Source organism: Cyprinus carpio, chromosome B7 (assembly GCF_018340385.1).
Source record: "Cyprinus carpio isolate SPL01 chromosome B7, ASM1834038v1, whole genome shotgun sequence".
Taxonomy (NCBI): Eukaryota; Metazoa; Chordata; class Actinopteri; order Cypriniformes; family Cyprinidae; genus Cyprinus; species Cyprinus carpio.
The window spans coordinates 17,652,851-17,669,585 of record NC_056603.1 but is presented as its reverse complement, the minus strand read 5'-3'; the positions used below and the strand labels follow the sequence as shown (position 1 = coordinate 17,669,585).

Genomic DNA, 16,735 nt, shown 5'->3' with positions numbered 1-16,735 from the left:
GAGGGTACAAAATCCTAGCTTTACATAATATACAATGTTTTTGATATCTGTCATTAATGTCATTTTGATATCTGTCCATTATGTCTAGATGCCTCTGGATGGTGGACAGGGAGGCTGAGAGGTAAACAAGGCCTTTTCCCAAACAACTACGTGGCTAAGATCTAACCTCTTAATGAGCCTTTAATGAGGGGCACAGACTTGTTAGACAAAGAAGGACAAAAACGGAGGGAAAACTGAGATAATGAAGGAAGGAGCGAGGTGTGGCGTGGCTGTGGTTAATTCCTCGAAAGCTCTGCGCTTGGTCCCACGGACACTTGAGGCCATGCGGGCATACGCCGGTCAGACACAAAACTTTTCTCCAGGGCGCTGAATACTGAACTGTCCCTGTGAGCACTGATCAAACTATTTATTGTATTTATATTATAGCTTTCTACAGTTTATTTCTGATGTGGTTTGTTCATCTGTCATTGATATTTAAGGTGATCTTAATTCACTTGAAGAGATGAAGTAGCCATTTTATGTGGGAATAGGCTTTTGTATTTTGCTTTTGAAATGGATCAGTTTTGTATGTAAATTAAGGTGCTTGCCTTTTAGAGTCACTTGCTGTTCATGATTTTTATTTTATTTTATTTTTTCCAATTTCTTCAAGTCATGTCCAGATCAATGGTTTTAGTGGGGAATGTTTTGCTGCTAAGGACCGTTTTATATGTTATTGCCTTTCACCTTGTAATTCACAGAAACCCAAATGTATAAAATGCACTATGGCTCTTGAAAACCATGGTTTGTATGCTTTTGAAGTTCATAAACTCAGAACAATGCTGAATGTATCATTGTGCAAAAGATGCAGACAGTTGGGTAAAATTACAGTGGTATTTCCACACAGTCAGCACATTGTTACTGTATAGTTACGAAATATTATATCATTATGACAGTGTACAAATGTACTGGTCTGCTCATCCACACCAACATTCACTAAGGTGCTAGTCAGTGAAGAATCAGAGGCTGGATCCATGAGCATCATAAAAAGATGGCTCACCAGATAAATTCTTAGGAATTCATAAAAATGTTCAAAAGTGCAATTCTTGGGAAAAAAAGGGAAAGTGGAAAGTTTCCATATTTTCTTAAGAATAAAGTGACAGTTGGTGTCTGATTGTATACTTTTCTACCAATAAGGTTGCCAGGTCTAATACAACAAATTCAAAACTTTATGTGGTAAATCTTAAGCTCATTTTATTTTCCTATATGATACATTTAAAGTGAATTAGACTAATCATTGGAAATATTACTTGCATTTGGAAGTTTATTTGGGGGACACCCAATAAATGTGTTCAACATCTTAATTTTGGGTACTTAATTATCCTTATATTAATTAATATTAAGTTAATTATGGTGACTTGTAAGAACATTCCTTTCAAGAATTTTAATTCAGAATGTATTTTGAAAATACATATTAGTAACGGAAAATTATTGGAAATGGCAGTTTTATTCTTAAAGGAATAGTTCACCCAAAAATGAAACTTCTGTCATTAATTACTCACCCTCATGTCATTCCAAACCCGTAAGACCTTCATTCATCTTTCATTTTTTGATCAAATCTGAGAGCTTTCTGACTCTCAATAAACAGCAATATTACTACCATGTTCAAGGCCCAGAAAAGTATTAAGAACATAATTAAAATAGTCCATGTGACATCAGTGGTTGAACTATAATTATACGAGAATACTTTTTGTATGCAAAGAAAACAAAAATATCGACTTTATTCAACTATTGCATTGTGGTACTCTTGTGAATGGAGGCAGACAGTAACACGGAAGAGAAAAATTGTTAAAGTAATTATTTTTGTTTTCTTTGCACACAAAAAGTATCCTCGTAGCTTCACAAAATTACAGATGAACCACTTACGTCACATGGATTAACAATGTCCTTATTACGCTGTGCCGTGACCGTCGTAGGACCCTTGATTTATGGAGGGTTGGAAAGCTCTCAGATTAAATAGAAATATCTTAATTTGTGTTACAAAGATGAATGAACATCTTATGGGTTTGGAACGACATGAGGGTGAGTAAGTAATGACAGAATTGTCTTTTTTGGGTGAACTATCCCTTTAATGTTTTGTGAATGAGATATAATGAATTATTAGTAAATGAGAAATGAGATAATTAAGATCCAGAACCAGACAACAACAAAACAACTAGTCAGCAAAATTGTCTAATACCCAAAATCATATTAACCATCCTTCAGCTGAGGAGCTGACTGAGCAATGCCAGTGAAGAACAAGAAACAAAGTGATGGGAATAAAACGAGCAGTTTATTGAATAATCTTAGTTGTGTGTTTCAATGCTCTGACTCAGTCTGACGAACACTAATCCAACAAATAGTGTTATACATCCCAAAAAGCTTGAGTTCCAATAAACATTTCCACTAATCTCTTTATTCACAAAGACGAACAGCCTTTTAAACTGTTAGACTAAATGAAAAAGATAAAGACTGATCAATTAAATGAGTACATAAATTATACACATGATTAAATGGAATAAAGTGATTAACTGAGAAATATGAAAAATAAAAGAAAGTAAAATACAAATGCATGGTTGCACTCTCGAAACAAAACAGTTTGCATTTGAGGATCCTTAACACCCAATGCCTTTAAAACTTGCCCTTCACTTTGAAAATTAAACTGGTTATGATGATTATAATTATGCAACATCATTGACAGCAGGTCAAGACACTTTGGGACTTTAGGAGAAGTATAAAGTTATTTATATTTAAGAGCGTGCGTATGCAATCCAGGAAGTCAAATCAGAGCAGTCAAGTTCAACATGAAAACAAGTCAGAAAATGGTATTAAATCTTTGGATTTTAATTGATTCCAGCTTCAATTTGGCCATCAAGGTAAAGCAAAATATATAAAATACAGCTCCAGCAAGTTCATAAAACAGTTACAAAAATACCCAAACAACTTAAACCCTCAGATTAAAAATGTAAATCTTCATAAAAAAGTAGAAACAATGTTTATTTATACAGAATCCAAGAATATGTACATCAGTTTAAAAAGCAGCAGTCCATCTCCCAAAATGGCTGACACAAAATAAAGTGCAGGTTTAGTGTCCATTCCCACATAAGAGCCCTCAAGAGCTGGACAGCAGAGGAGCAGCCAGATCCTTCACAAGTGACGACTTCAACTGGGGAAGAAGGCTGATCTTCATGAGCCTACTGCTGGAGTATTTCTTTCTCACAGTCTGCAAAGATGGACAACATCAGCAGAGCACTCAGTAGAACAAATCCCCATGCACAACCGCAAGAAACTGCTTACCACATGCTTTGAGAGCCCTTCATTGACCATAACCACATTTTTGGCAATATGCTGCATGATAGGCTTCAGGTGGGCCTCATCATAGGAAGAGTAGTGTTGCTGGGTTGGTGACTGGAAGAGGAGGAATTAAAAAGACAGATAAATTAAACCGATATAAGCAGATACAGAAAATACTGACATTAAAGACAATTACCCATTTTTGTCCATCAAGTACAAGTTGAGAAAGGCACAGAGCAGCAGCTGCAGTCTCTGAAGGGTTAAAGTGGACCATGTCGTAGTCAAGTAGCGTCAGTTCAAGGAAATATTTCGCAAGTGTATGCTTCTCAGCATCAGCCTAAAAAAAGCAGATGTAAAAAAAGGCAAGGATGACTCAACATCTGAAGCTCTAACAAATCTGCCAAACCACATCAGGGATCATAAAACCTGAACCTACATTCCCAGCCTTTGAAGCCCTCCGCAGAAAGTGCAGGGGCAGAGGACGTCCGAGCGCAAAGTTCAGCTCACTGAGAATCAGCATCTCCATCTCTCGGATCTGAGCTTTTGTGAAGGCATCGTCAGCGATGTAGGCAAAGTCCCCAACCATCGGCACATACATCTCCTCGTATTTACAAGCAATCAGCATCGCAGTAACACCCACTAGCTGGAGCTTCTTACGGGTGACAGGCTGCACCTGAAAGGGAACGAAGAGACATCTTCCATTTAAAGAAACTGTATACGGTTGAGTTACCAAATAACTGCTTTTACATTGTAGCTTGGTACTGTACCTCATGCAAATTAACACCAAACAAATTGAAAAGCAGCATTTTATTAAAACCAAGATGCTAAAAGTATTGTTTGATAGCTTTTCATTGACTGCATAGCTTTTAGACTTATTCTAGACACCAACAACATTTGAGAACGCTACTTTCAAAATAATTGGAAGATATACCATCCAATATAAGGTTTTCTATACTGAAAAACCTAGTGATGAAATCATACAAGGATTATTATACCAATACTGCATCCATATAGCATTTTACATACAGCTTAGGAACCCAGTCAACTGCATGAACAAAAACTAGTAACTTAAAAAAAAAACACACGTCCATTTAGTTTGCTAATGCATTAACCAGCAATAAGCAAAACATGTTATTAGTACTCATTAAGCTCTTAATCTTTCAATTTTAAGTAAATAAATCACATTGGTCCATTAAAACACTAATAGATACAACTTGGTTTTAATAGTGTATCAGTAAATATTAAAGATAAAATACAGATTTTTTTCCAAGTGTTAGTTGAGGTTATCTAAAGCGCTGCTGCTTTTGTAATAACTTGTACCTGGAGAAAGCGATCGAGGATGGCTACGGTCATGTACAAGGTTTCCTGCAGGAGCTGAAATCTTGAGTGCACCTGAATCAGCCAGTCAACCAGGAGAGCACGCATCCTTCCATTGATATCGTAGCCACGCATATAACGGGGACGAACTGACTGCTGACTCTGGAACAAGAGCACAGCAGCTGTAGGAAGCATGAAGGTTAAATGAAGAGGTCACATTTTTAAAAGCGTCAGGTACCTCAAGGCTTTGCAGGTACACATAGATGTCCTTCACGTATTCAGGACACAGCTGTGGCATGTCAGCATCCCCTTCATCGATGTCCTCGACTGGAAAGAGTGTGTTGGAAAAGGCTTGGCACAGTTCCTCTTCCTTCATGCTCACGTCAGCCTGAGCCGGGGGCAGCGCTGGGGCAGGCTGCGGGATCTCGTGCGGCACCTGGGCGCGTCTGGCTTGCACAGCAGCTGGCTGGGCGGCTCGTATTACAGGTACCATAGGTTGGACCTTCTGAAAACGAGAGAGGAAAGAGCAGTGTGAAGCAACGTGCTGTTCAAATGAACACGTTGTACGGTGGTAACGTTACATAAAGACACGCACCTTGGACTGAACTGGTTTGTGGGTAAAGTTGGACAGTTCGCCAAACACGGGCCTCCTCCCTGCACCGTTCACAGGCCCGCCTTTGCCACCGATAAAAACAGGGTTGTTTGCATTGCGCTGTGCGGGAAAAGGACATTTTAAACTAAATCAATTACCTTAAAGACGCCATTTCAAAACAGTTTTAGCAGTGTAAGCTAGCGAATGTGGCGTTGTTTCGACGCTACACACAGCAAGTCTCTCATCAGATAAATCAAAAGCATGTTTCTGCATCAAATACTCACCAAAGCGTGAATATCCATGGCGAATACGCTTATCGCAGACCTCGTGCTTAAATAAAAACGTAATTTTTTTAAAAAAAGGGACCGTTTAGCTTCGCTTCGTGTTCCTTGTCCAACTCAACTCAAAACATACCGTACAGTACAAAGGCCTGCTGGTGATTCAAATACCGCTCCGCTCTCTCTGATTGGCCACTGCCTCAGGGAATACTCGACTTCGATTGGTCGAAAACGGAAGGCAAGCTTATCAATCTTCCTTCATCTCCGGTTTCACGTGCAGCTCTGTAGAACACGACGATGAACTTAAAGGTTGTTTGACTGATTCCTTAATAATTATTAGTTGAACAATCATATAGGTAGTATTGTGTTGATAATGGTCACTGTTGGTAAAAGATTTTTGCTTTGTAAGGGCTGAACACATTTTTAAAACTAAACAATGTGAATATGAAACCATTGTTTGCTACTGAATAAAGCATATAATAAAACAGTTGTTCTCATGCTGGAGTCCAGGGCCCACTGAGGGGCCTCAAAAAGATGACTTCAAATATTTTAAGATAAAACTGGCATTAAAATAAGCTCAAACTAAAAACTGAGCTATTTCATATTTCAAAAGCTGCTTTTTTCAGTCTGGAAAAACCCAGATAAGCTTAATTTTGAGTGAATTCTAGACCTAGAAAAGTAATGTACAATAACAAAATCTTAAGACTCCATGGGCATTTTTATAATGAAAATATTTTATTGGGTAAAACTGTTAGTAATTATATATATATATATATATATATAATTAAATCACAAACAATTGGAAAAGTCATGGGATCTTCGAAATAGTGTTGGAGTCCAAAAGTTGTGAACCAAATGTAATAAAACGCAATAAAAGTAAGACTGAGTCAATAGCAATCATGCCTGGATAGAGTGAGAAAGTACAACTAAATAGTGATTCATTAATTAACAAATCTTTTTAGTGAATTAATCAACCTTGTTCATTTCTCTTCATGCTCTGACTCTGCCTTTCGTTTACTTACTGCCTTTTAAAGTGAGTGACTGCTTTTCTGTCTTCAAACACTGATCTGTAAAAATCTTTGGTTGAACCTAAATAGCCAGACTAAGCAGTTGACAGCATGAATGAAAATGTAAATGATGCGTAAACATTATTTCTGGAGTCTGCTGTGAATTAAATTATTCCAACAAGCATATAACAACAGCATTTAACAAGGCTGTTGTTTAAATAAATAAATAAAGCCAAATGCAAGAGAAAAACATTTATATGGGTTTAAACAATGAGAGTTGGTTTTAATGCCTATCATAGACATAATTTCAGTCTACCTAAATAACTTACAGTAGACCTTTCTTACCTAATAATTTGCATTTATGTACAGAAAATGTACCAAGACTAATAAATTAATAATGTGTTGTAAAAAAAAAATAATACCAATATTAGTGGTTAACCTAGTGGTTAATAGTAAATTTTGGAGAAAAATTATATACAAATTATATATTCCCAAGGCTTTAATGGTGTCATCACCTTAAAAATAAATAAAAACCGGTACCACCATCACCTGACCAAAAACACTATTAAAAACGTTAACATTGCTTTTAACAGAAAGGGTAATTCTGTGTAGTGTTGTTTCTAAGAAAATGTAATGTTTTCTTATATTTAAATAACGACAAACCCATAAATACAAGCAAGCACCTTCCGTTTATGTGGTTGTGTGCAGTATGTAAAAGTTACACGAGCGCTGCCACATTCTGCCACTAGAGAGCATAAGGCGACCAACTACCACAACACTAACTCACACCAATCAAGACTCACAAACCGCACTAAAATGTATATAGATTCACAAGAGTCACTGTTCAACGATTATGATCATTTATGGATTATTCACGATCTAAATCTCAACAAGCCTTTAGTTAATGTTATGCTCCTCGAGAGTCGTCAAGGATGCGAGAATGTCGTAAAATGTCGAAACACACCCTCCCTCGCTCGCTCGCAGCAGCGGCGCTGTTCACACGCACGCACACACACACACACACACACAGCAGCGCTGTAATGGACGCCGCGGATCGGCAGGAATGGGGACTCGCACTCTAGGGCAAACGCGGGGGAAATCTGGCCACATATGACCGTTAAATAGAATGTCCTCTCCGTACGTTTAGCTCGCCGTGACGTTTAACGTGTGATATTGTAACTCGCGCGCGTATCCTCATATATTTAAAGCGCAATCGTCGAAATCTCCGTCAGTTAGCGGGGAGGCTAAAGCGCTGGGCCTCTCTTCTCTCTCTCTCCCTCCCTCTCGGGTTTGTGTGACTGTCAGTTTCACACAAGCCTCCGCTGACGTTTACTCGCTTCCCCAATACTTTGTTTCTCTTTTTACTTCTGTCGACGAACATTGTGCCCTGGAAAGGGGGTTAAGTCCAAGAGGGACAGTTTCCTGACGTGTATAGAGGTAAGAGACGCTCTTTGTTGTTGTTTTAACGCTAAATTTCAGTTGGTTGAAGCTATTGTTTGACTATCCGGAGAGGCTAAGAGCCAGCCGCTAGCAGTTTCAGTAGAGTGTGTGTGTGTTTGTCCCAGCACATCCAGGCCTATAGAGCTACTGATACATAACATCAACTGTCAGCATCGCTTAAATGCATCTTAGATGTCTATTTCAGGATGTTTTGTAATCTCTAGCGCTGTCGGCTGATGTGTCGAAGAAAGTGAGAACGACAACATCAACATGCCATCGCTGCTTTTCCTTTCCTGTTGTTTATCAAGCCCTCGTAGTCTTTGTGGTGTGATTTTATGGGGTTGTTATCGGACCAGATGTTGTTATTTGATTGGAAATGGAAAAGCTGGTTTCGTTTGGCCATTTTTGAGAGGGAATTGGTCAGCAGCCCTTGCTTTCTTGAACAGCCAGCTGGATCAGATTCCAGCCTTTGCATTTCCAATAACATTTTTAATGTGCCCCCTCTGGGACTATGACATATGTGGTGCTGACTCCCATAAATCAGCGACGTCTGAAATAAAAGAGACTGGATTATTAATGTCACCATGGCTCAAACTACTGCACAGATTTTTGTTCGCAGCATCATCTCTTTCACGGTGAATTTCCATCATCTGTTTGGAAAAATAAACCCTTACTAATAAGAGGCAGTGTTACTTCTTTTGCTCCCAGTGGCAGTTGTTTTCATATTTCATCCAGATATGAAAATACTATGCCATTTGTCTCAACAGCTCATTAAAAGATAATGTCATCTGCCTCTATAAAGGATTAATTTGTATGTATTAATAATAAGTGTTTCAGCTCTCCAACATAACAAGACGTCATGCCTGGTGAAGGAATCACTGTGATTTAAGGCTTGGTAATGTATTGATTTCTGTGCTTGATCTCTGTGTGTTTACTCATGGTCTTCAGTAACATTGGGGGAAAGACTGTCTGTCACAGTAATTTGGATTATATGTTTTAGTTAATTCTATAAAATTGTAGAATAGTTGAAATGGATTGTGTAGGGAGGTTCAGCATGTAATAAAACAGCTGGTTTGAGCTGAATATTTACAATTGTTTTGGTCGGTAAGATTACACTGGCTTCATATTTTACTCAGAAATGAACCACAAATCGTCTGTTTATGTGTGTTGTCAAGGATGTTTTTAAGGATTATGTTCCATAACAATATCTATTTTTATGGCAGTGTAACTGCTGATTATTGTATTCAGATTTATCTTTGTAACTGAATAGCCTTCACTGGAATACACCCCACAAAAAATGCTACAAAAAACAATTTGCCTCAGTCTACTGTAACATTAGACTTCATAGACACTGAGAACTGTATAATGTAATATCAGATGATTTAAGATGTATTCTTGAGGAGCACTTATTATGTGATATTGTGATGTTTTGTGCATTGTTTTCGAGTATCTGATAGCAACTGTTCATCAGATTTGACACAATCTGTTCAGAATTGTATTCAAATAATTGATTCCGTTGAAGTTTGATTACATTTATTAATGTTTTTTTAATTGAAATTATTTTTTTAATTTGTTTACATATGAAAAAAAATCTCAGTGCACAGTTGTGATCCTTCTCCTTGACATGAAATGAGAGTCTGTTAATAAATGCAAAAAAAAAAAAAAAAAAAAAAAATCCCTTTTGGGCCTCTAAGATGTAAATTGAATTATTGTTGCCATTTTTTGAAAACACATTGATATTTCACGAACTGTAATTTGTGTGGTGTATTTGAAGTGATATTTACAGTTATTCTCCCACGTTCTGGCTGTGTGTCCTGCTATTGCTGATGGCTGAGCTGCTCAACATAGATATACACAGCAATCCTTGGGGAAGGAATTAAAACAGTCCCTCATAATCCCCTATCTTCTGAAATCTGTATCCACCTTGGCGTCAAGAGGCACTGCCGCAATGGGCCCCTCTGGGACCGCCTCATATGGAAGTGCTGTGGTGCACTTTGTTGCGTGGCACAGTGGTACATCACAGGTTGACAGGATCAGCCTCAGAGGAGCCTGGGAGAGCAGTCTAGCTCAGGGATGTTGATAAACACAGTTTGAGCTCTTGTTTCTTGATGGAGTGAACAGTGAAAATGATGCTATGAAATGGCATGAAGAATCATATACTTTGCCACTTAAAAGAAGACTGAATAAATAATTCTAGTCATGCAAAGGAGACCCAGTCACATAGTTTTCATGTGTTGCATTAATGGTGATATTTACAGCAAAGATGTAAATGTGGCTTCTGTCTGTATAAAAAAGCTTCTCAAAATGTTCCCCATTTTTGTAAATTTACAGCATTATAGGCAGAGTTTCTTGAGATTATACTAAAAGGTTGTGAGAGGGTTTCTTTTGGTTTGCTTTTGTGAAACTGGATATTGCTCAATATAGTGGGTCATAATAAAAGTTAGTGGTCTTGATAGAATAACAGTATTACCATAGTTACAGTGAAACATTTAGACTGCAGTTACTGGGAACCTGACTTTGTTTACTTTGAAGGAAGACATTTTGTACAGTTTTTATTCTTATGAAGTCTTTGTTTGGTTTTTACCTCTCTGATGCAGCAACAGTTTATATTTTATATTACTTGTATATTTATTTTCTATACAGTGATTGGACCTATAGCGCATTCTAGAAATGTAAGGGACCAGCACTTGGTGTATACGTAATACAGAGTTAAACAGAGTCTGATTTCACTAAACTATTCCTTTCATTGTACAAGATGGTACAATTCGCAGGGCAGTCCTTTCTTCATGAGTTTTGTTTCTAATTTGTGTATTATGTCAACGTGCTATCCTAAAGCACGCTCAAACTGTGGCAATATGAACCACTAGAATGCTTCGTCTTTAGATTGCTGTATACAGGAAACTACCTTTTAGGCTCTTTGCCACCAGATAGAGAAGATGACTCAAAAGCAGAGAATATGCCCTGTGAAACAGATGGCTGCTTTCATAATTTAAAGGTAAGGGAACTCTGGGCCTTGTCATGGCTGCTGTGAAGCGTAAGGCTTTTGGGGCATGGTGCCACTCTGGGTGCCGAGATGTTAATTAGGGAAGACTGAAGAAATGTGGGAGCGTAATGGGATTCTGGTGAATGGAAGAGTGATCGGAAACATGGCGAGATTTTGATTAAAGAGGGAAAAATGGTTGTGAGATGAGCATAAAAGAGGTAATGAATAAAATGGCTGAATTGTTAGATTTTCATAATAAGAGGAGAAAGAGGCTTTGTGGACGTTGGTAATCATCGTGAACATTACGGGCAGTGATGGATAAATACCCATTATGCAAGCAAGCGGGAACCTAATTTGAGAGGGGTTTAATTAGGTTGCTTCAGCACAAATAACGGCATTATATAAGGATCAAGATGGAGGGGCTCTTCATATACACCTGTATTGAATACCATTTTATGCAAAACAACAAACAGCTGTCTGCTATTAGGCCTCGCATTGTGTGAGAGATATGGGTTGCTCTTTTCCTATGCTGTTTATCGTAAGAATAATGGAAAACTAGGTGAGGGTGGGAAATAATGACCCCTAGCACCATTATCCTGTGCATGCTAGATTTATGTTGTAGTCTTTTGCAGGAGGTATTAAGCCGCTCCTGAAACGTGTGCAGTTGCTCGTTTCTGTCTACACAGTGCTAGAGATGACCTTTCTTTAGTCACCATTTCCTTTCCTTTATTACAGCGTGAACAAGCGCTGCCTGGATAACAACCCTGTCTGACTCATGCTCGGCCAGAAATGGCTGCTAAAACAATCTTCACAATTAATTCAGACCTAGGTTTTGCATTGGAAACAGAGGAAAGGTTGTTTTCCTATGCGCACATTCTCTTTGACTTGTCGCATTGTAGAGATATACAAAGAACTCGGACCAATATCGATAAGCCACAGATTATTATCATGCTATGGCAGACAACCAAATGTTTTGAACTTTGACAAAAATTAGAAATGCTTCTTCACCTCTTTGTTTAGCTATATGTTTAACTTTGTTCTGTTCGTCTGTTTATGTAACTTTGTCTTGGTCTGTTGTTCATATAATTAGTTTCTGTCTTTTCGGGTCAATATTCTCATCCTCTGCCTATTTTTCTCTTTTCCAGTTGTAGGATTGCTGGATCTCCAATGGAACCCTAGGATTCCATCTATTGAGCCTCAGTGGCACTTTGTTGTGGGTTAGTCGCAATGAAGAGTGAGATTCCATCTGATGCACGACGTAAGCAGGAGCCCCTGAAGGGGCCTCTGGCTAACCCCGAACCCATGGAGACGGCTAAGAGCTTCCCTGCTGAGATGGAGGTGATTGGCAAGGCAGGAAGTGATTTCTCTTCTCCGCTATGTCCCGAGACCAGACACCGGCCTTCACGGGATGCTGGAGTTCACAGAGACTGTGAAAGAGGCTTGTCGGGACGCAAAAAGCGCAAGAGCCAGCAGCCTGGGCCGTCATATTGTTCTCTGAAGGAAGCGCCAGTGAGTGAGGCAGCCCTCACTCCGCCCCACCACAGGCCCATGCTGCTAGAGACACATAGTGAAGACGAGAGGAACCCAGAGTCCTCGTTGAGTGACTGTGCCTCTTCGCCCTCCTCCAGCCTTCGGTTTGGTGACTCGGACACTCTTAGCTCAGAGGAGGACGGTAGGCCAATGACAGTTAGACAGCAGCAGCTCAAGGCTCCCGGTTCGGCTTCCACTGGGAGTGCAGGAGGAGGGCCTGGCACGGCAGTAGGCATGCGGCCGCTAGTAGCCCGGACTCGTGCCAGCAGGTCGCACAAGTGGGCACGGCTTGAGCCTGAAAGCAATCATGTGAAACGTCCATGTCTCAGTTCACGCAGGCCATTGCACAGGAAGCGTTTTGTGAAGGGCGGGACAGGAGGCGGGGCTCAGCAGACTCCAAAGCAGAAGGAGCGATTACTTCTGCAGAGGAAAAAGCGAGAGGTGATCGCACAAAAGAAGTATGACCTCCTGCACAGTACCAGCAGCTCTAGTGAGGAGCTGACCTCTGACTCCTCCTCCCCTTCCTCCACTGAGGCAGAGGATGAGCTGTACGTAGATGTTAGCAGCAGTAGCAGCCAAGCCAGCACTGCAGCTGTGGCCTCAGGTAAATCCCTTTTTATTATTTAACTTTAACCTAACATCACTACATAGTGCTGTTTATAGGAAGTTGAGGGAAGGACAAAAAGTGTTTGTTCACGCCTGGTTTGATTTGAACAACAGCTTTTGCGTTAACACTTTAGTATAGGGACCAGTTCTCACTATTAACTAGTTGCTTATTAGCTTGCACATTACTAGCATATTGGCAGTTTAGTAGTTATATAGTAGGGTTGTGCAATTAATCGCATGCGATTGTCATGTGCATCTCGTCAGTAAAGCCGGTTCTGTGATTAGTAGTAAATCTCTATCACCTGCTTTCAGATGGAGCGGCATTTAATACACAGAGCTGTAGATCATATCTAATTTGTTACTGTAATTGTGAAGTAAATCACTACTGGAACACTGTCTTGACCAGCCAGCATCCAAGACTGAAACCATTGGTTTATATTTTATAATGATATATTGTATATTATATATCAAAAGTTTGATTTTGCCTTTATTTAGATAGGACAGTGTAGTGACAGGAAAGAGAGAGTGGGGGTGGGATTGGGAAAGGTCCCAACTTGGGACACTCGCAGCGTGTAAGATTTTTTTTAAAGAAAGTAATGGTTTTATTGGGAGAGAATGCGTTAAATTGGTCACAATACTTTTAGACTGTTAAAAAAATCAGTTTCCAATAAATGCTTTTTTAAGCTTTCTTTTCACCAAAGAATCTTGAAGAACTGTATCACAGCACTGTATTTAACTGTTAAAGTAGTAAGAAGTGTTTCTTGAGCACCAAATCAGCACATTAGAATGATTACTGAAGGATCATGTGACACTGAGACCTGGGGTAATGACTGCCGAAAGTTCAGCTTTGCATCACAGGAGTACATTTTAAAGTAGAAAACTGTTTTTAATTTTGTATTAATAATTTGCAGTAGAAGTGTTTAACTGTATTTTTGATCAAATAAAGGCAGGTTCGGTCCGCATAAGAGATTTCTTACAAAACATTAAAACAGGCGAACGATAGTGTATATTTTCATACTCTCTTTGCTGAAAGTTGATGTTTTATGAGGATTTATTTTTTACATGCAGTCTCTGAAAGCATAAACAGCATGTCAGCAGATCCATTTCCTGCCAAACTCTTGCATTCTACTTCTGTTATCCTTGATTGTATTTTTTTCAGCCCTCATAAAAATTTGAGTTGAGTTGTGGATCTATGCAAGTCTCTTTCCTTTATTCCCTCTTTATACAGTGTGGCAAAGTAGATTTAAACAGTGTGGAAAATGAGCTGCATGCTTTAAACATCATGTAAATAAAGTTTAAAATATACTATACTTATTTTTCCATTTTATTTCAGGCATGCAAATGAGCTGTGTCCTTAGAGCTAGTTGTGTTTTGTAGTTCTGGTGAATCTTTGGGGATATTTATTGGTCATTAATGTGCATATTTTAATTATTAAGTTATGGCCATAATTTTAGTTTTTGAAGAAAGCTGCAGAGGATAAAATGTGAAAAGTGCATCAGCAAGCCACCCTGTGTGTGTTACATGCCGCAGAATGTTTGAGTTTCCTGTTAAGCAACAGCAAGTCCTTAACCAGCACTCTGCCACTGCTCTCACTACCGTACCAAGAACGATGATCTGAACTATGCTAGTATAAAATTTTCATGTTGCAATTAATTGCTAATGCTTTTATCACGGTACACGGTATTATCACAATATTGAAATTTTGTTTCCAAAAAGTGGTCATAATACAGTATAACAGATTAAACAACTTTTTTCTTATAACAAAAATAACTGAATATTTAAATACAATAAAGCAATACAGAAAAATATATAAAGTTAAACGTTTTACACAGATTAAAGTGCAAAAGATCTATAAAGACCCATAGGTATCACCTTAGTTAATGCATTTACATTCACAATGAGCAATAGCTACATTTGCTACAGTAGTTATTAATCTTTGTTAAAAAAAATACAAGTCTTAGTTCATGTTAGCTCATTAAATAACACAGTTGCAACTTTCAGTTTTAACAACATGTTGTTAAATATTGGAATACCTAAGATTACTGAATGTTCAGAACAATATTTCATTGGCAGTTTGTTAACTAATGAATTAACTAATGAAGCCCTAATGTAAAGTGTGAACGAACAATAAATAATCAAAACACTTTCAAACAATATCTTGGGCATGTTGCAGTCCAGAGTAAAATGTAAAAAAAGTTTGTAAATGAATAGCCTATTAAGTATAAATATTTAAGTGTTTGGCGCTGTGATAAACACCATAGCAAATCCAGAAATCTGAATGGCTATTTAAATCTATTTAAATATGTTTTAGAAAGTAGCACAGCTGCTATATTTATGGGGTTTCCAGGGTAACGGCTGCATTTTCTGCAGTTTAGCGCCATCTGCTGTCAGAGAGTGAATGTGTCTCTCACGCGTTCCCCCCATGTGCTTCTCATGCGTGCTTGTTTACATCAGAGCGCCTGCTTCTTTCAAGCAGCATACAGCGGTGTTGTGCATTTTGACCAGTTGATGGGAAAAGTATTCTTAAAATGCATCCCAATTTCTGAATAATTTGTAATGTATAATTATTCACGGTATTTAGAAGTGCCCAAGATAACAATATTGTGCATATTCATTACCGTGATATATCGCATTACCGAATACCGGCACATGTCTAATCTGAACCTCACACATTCCCCTCTCAATGAGATCTGAATCACTTGATTGAACATACACACAACATGCCTATAAAACCACTAAAATGTGTTTAAAATATCTGCAGCTGAGCATACATCAGACGAGGACCTGCTATACATAATAATCAGTGGCCTAGTGCTTCATCTGTTGTGTATCTCTCTCTCTCTCTCTCTTCCTGCCACTCGCCCACACCAGCATGTTTACAGGTGTACATGTGAGTAGTCTGCTACTCAAAGACACTTAATAAATGCTGGTAGCAGACAAAAGAGGCAGATAAATTGGTTGAGATGAAATATCTGGGAGTTTTAGAGTTTCTTCCAGACCTGGAAAAGTGATAGAAATGAACCACATTTTATGTTGTTGTTTTTTAATTGTGTGTAAGTGTTTTCTTATAATTTGCTCTAAAGTATTTTGTGATTACAATCTCTATACGTTTATTTAAAAAAAAATCCTTACCCAATAATCTCTCCAGATTTCTCTATCTTTAACACAAACATTACGTTTCATATCAGTTTTTGAGTTAGCTCACTAAATCTAATTAAGAGTAATCTGGTTGGAAAGCGAGTGGATGAGATCAGAGCAGCTCTCCAGCCCCCCAGAGGTTTTCATGGGTCATTCCTTACTTCAGTACTGCAAGAGGAGGCCTGCTATGTTACATCACTTCTAAGGGTGTAGCGGTACAAAAACATGATGGTTCTGTATGTAACTATGTTTTGCATTCATGATTCTGTACATTTTTAGTACAGCAGGGGGGAAAAGAAAACATAAAATGGCTTTTTTTCCCTTTTTTAAAAAAAAAAAAAACTGCTTATGAGTTGGTGTGAAGCACTTAACATAAAGCATGTCTCAGTTTATAACAACCTGGATCATGCACTTTTCCTGCAGCGGCTCACTATTTGTATATTAAATACATACTGGACATGATGGTATGGGAATATTATTGTAAAGAAGTTAAGCATATGCAGTGGTTAAACAACTCTGCATTTGTTCATTACAC

At 38.4% G+C, this 16,735-nt stretch overlaps 3 protein-coding genes across 9 annotated transcripts in view; 2 read left to right on the top strand and 1 right to left on the bottom strand.

Moving 5' to 3' along the window:
- The window catches only part of myo1ea (myosin IEa), a 46,094-nt gene extending 44,754 nt beyond the window's left edge, over positions 1 to 1,340 (top strand). For all 3 annotated transcript variants that reach the window (XM_042727628.1, XM_042727627.1, XM_042727626.1), the window contains one exon: positions 89 to 1,340. In XM_042727628.1, the coding sequence (XP_042583562.1) occupies positions 89 to 165 (77 nt within the window). In that variant the 3' untranslated portion in view covers positions 166 to 1,340. The remainder of the gene's footprint in view (positions 1 to 88) is intronic.
- Positions 1,341 to 2,838: 1,498 nt separating this feature from the next.
- ccnb2 (cyclin B2) lies at positions 2,839 to 5,663 on the bottom strand. The gene is made up of 8 exons (XM_042727625.1): positions 5,503 to 5,663; positions 5,222 to 5,338; positions 4,865 to 5,131; positions 4,630 to 4,788; positions 3,746 to 3,982; positions 3,506 to 3,646; positions 3,313 to 3,423; positions 2,839 to 3,238 (listed from the first exon to the last, which is right to left on the bottom strand). The coding sequence occupies exons 1-8, from the start codon at positions 5,518 to 5,520 to the stop codon at positions 3,128 to 3,130; spliced, it is 1,161 nt and encodes a 386-aa protein (XP_042583559.1). The 5' UTR covers positions 5,521 to 5,663; the 3' UTR covers positions 2,839 to 3,127.
- A 1,836-nt stretch (positions 5,664 to 7,499) lies between these two features.
- rnf111 (ring finger protein 111) overlaps positions 7,500 to 16,735 on the top strand; it is a 38,305-nt gene continuing 29,069 nt past the window's right edge. For 3 of the 5 annotated variants that reach the window (XM_042727621.1, XM_042727622.1, XM_042727620.1), the window contains exons 1-2: positions 7,501 to 7,940; positions 12,072 to 13,060. In XM_042727621.1, the coding sequence (XP_042583555.1) occupies positions 12,154 to 13,060 (907 nt within the window). In that variant the 5' untranslated portion in view covers positions 7,501 to 7,940; positions 12,072 to 12,153. Of the gene's footprint in view, positions 7,941 to 12,071; positions 13,061 to 16,735 lie in introns of all 5 variants that reach the window. The other 2 variants (XM_042727623.1, XM_042727624.1) reach the window with 2 other exon arrangements.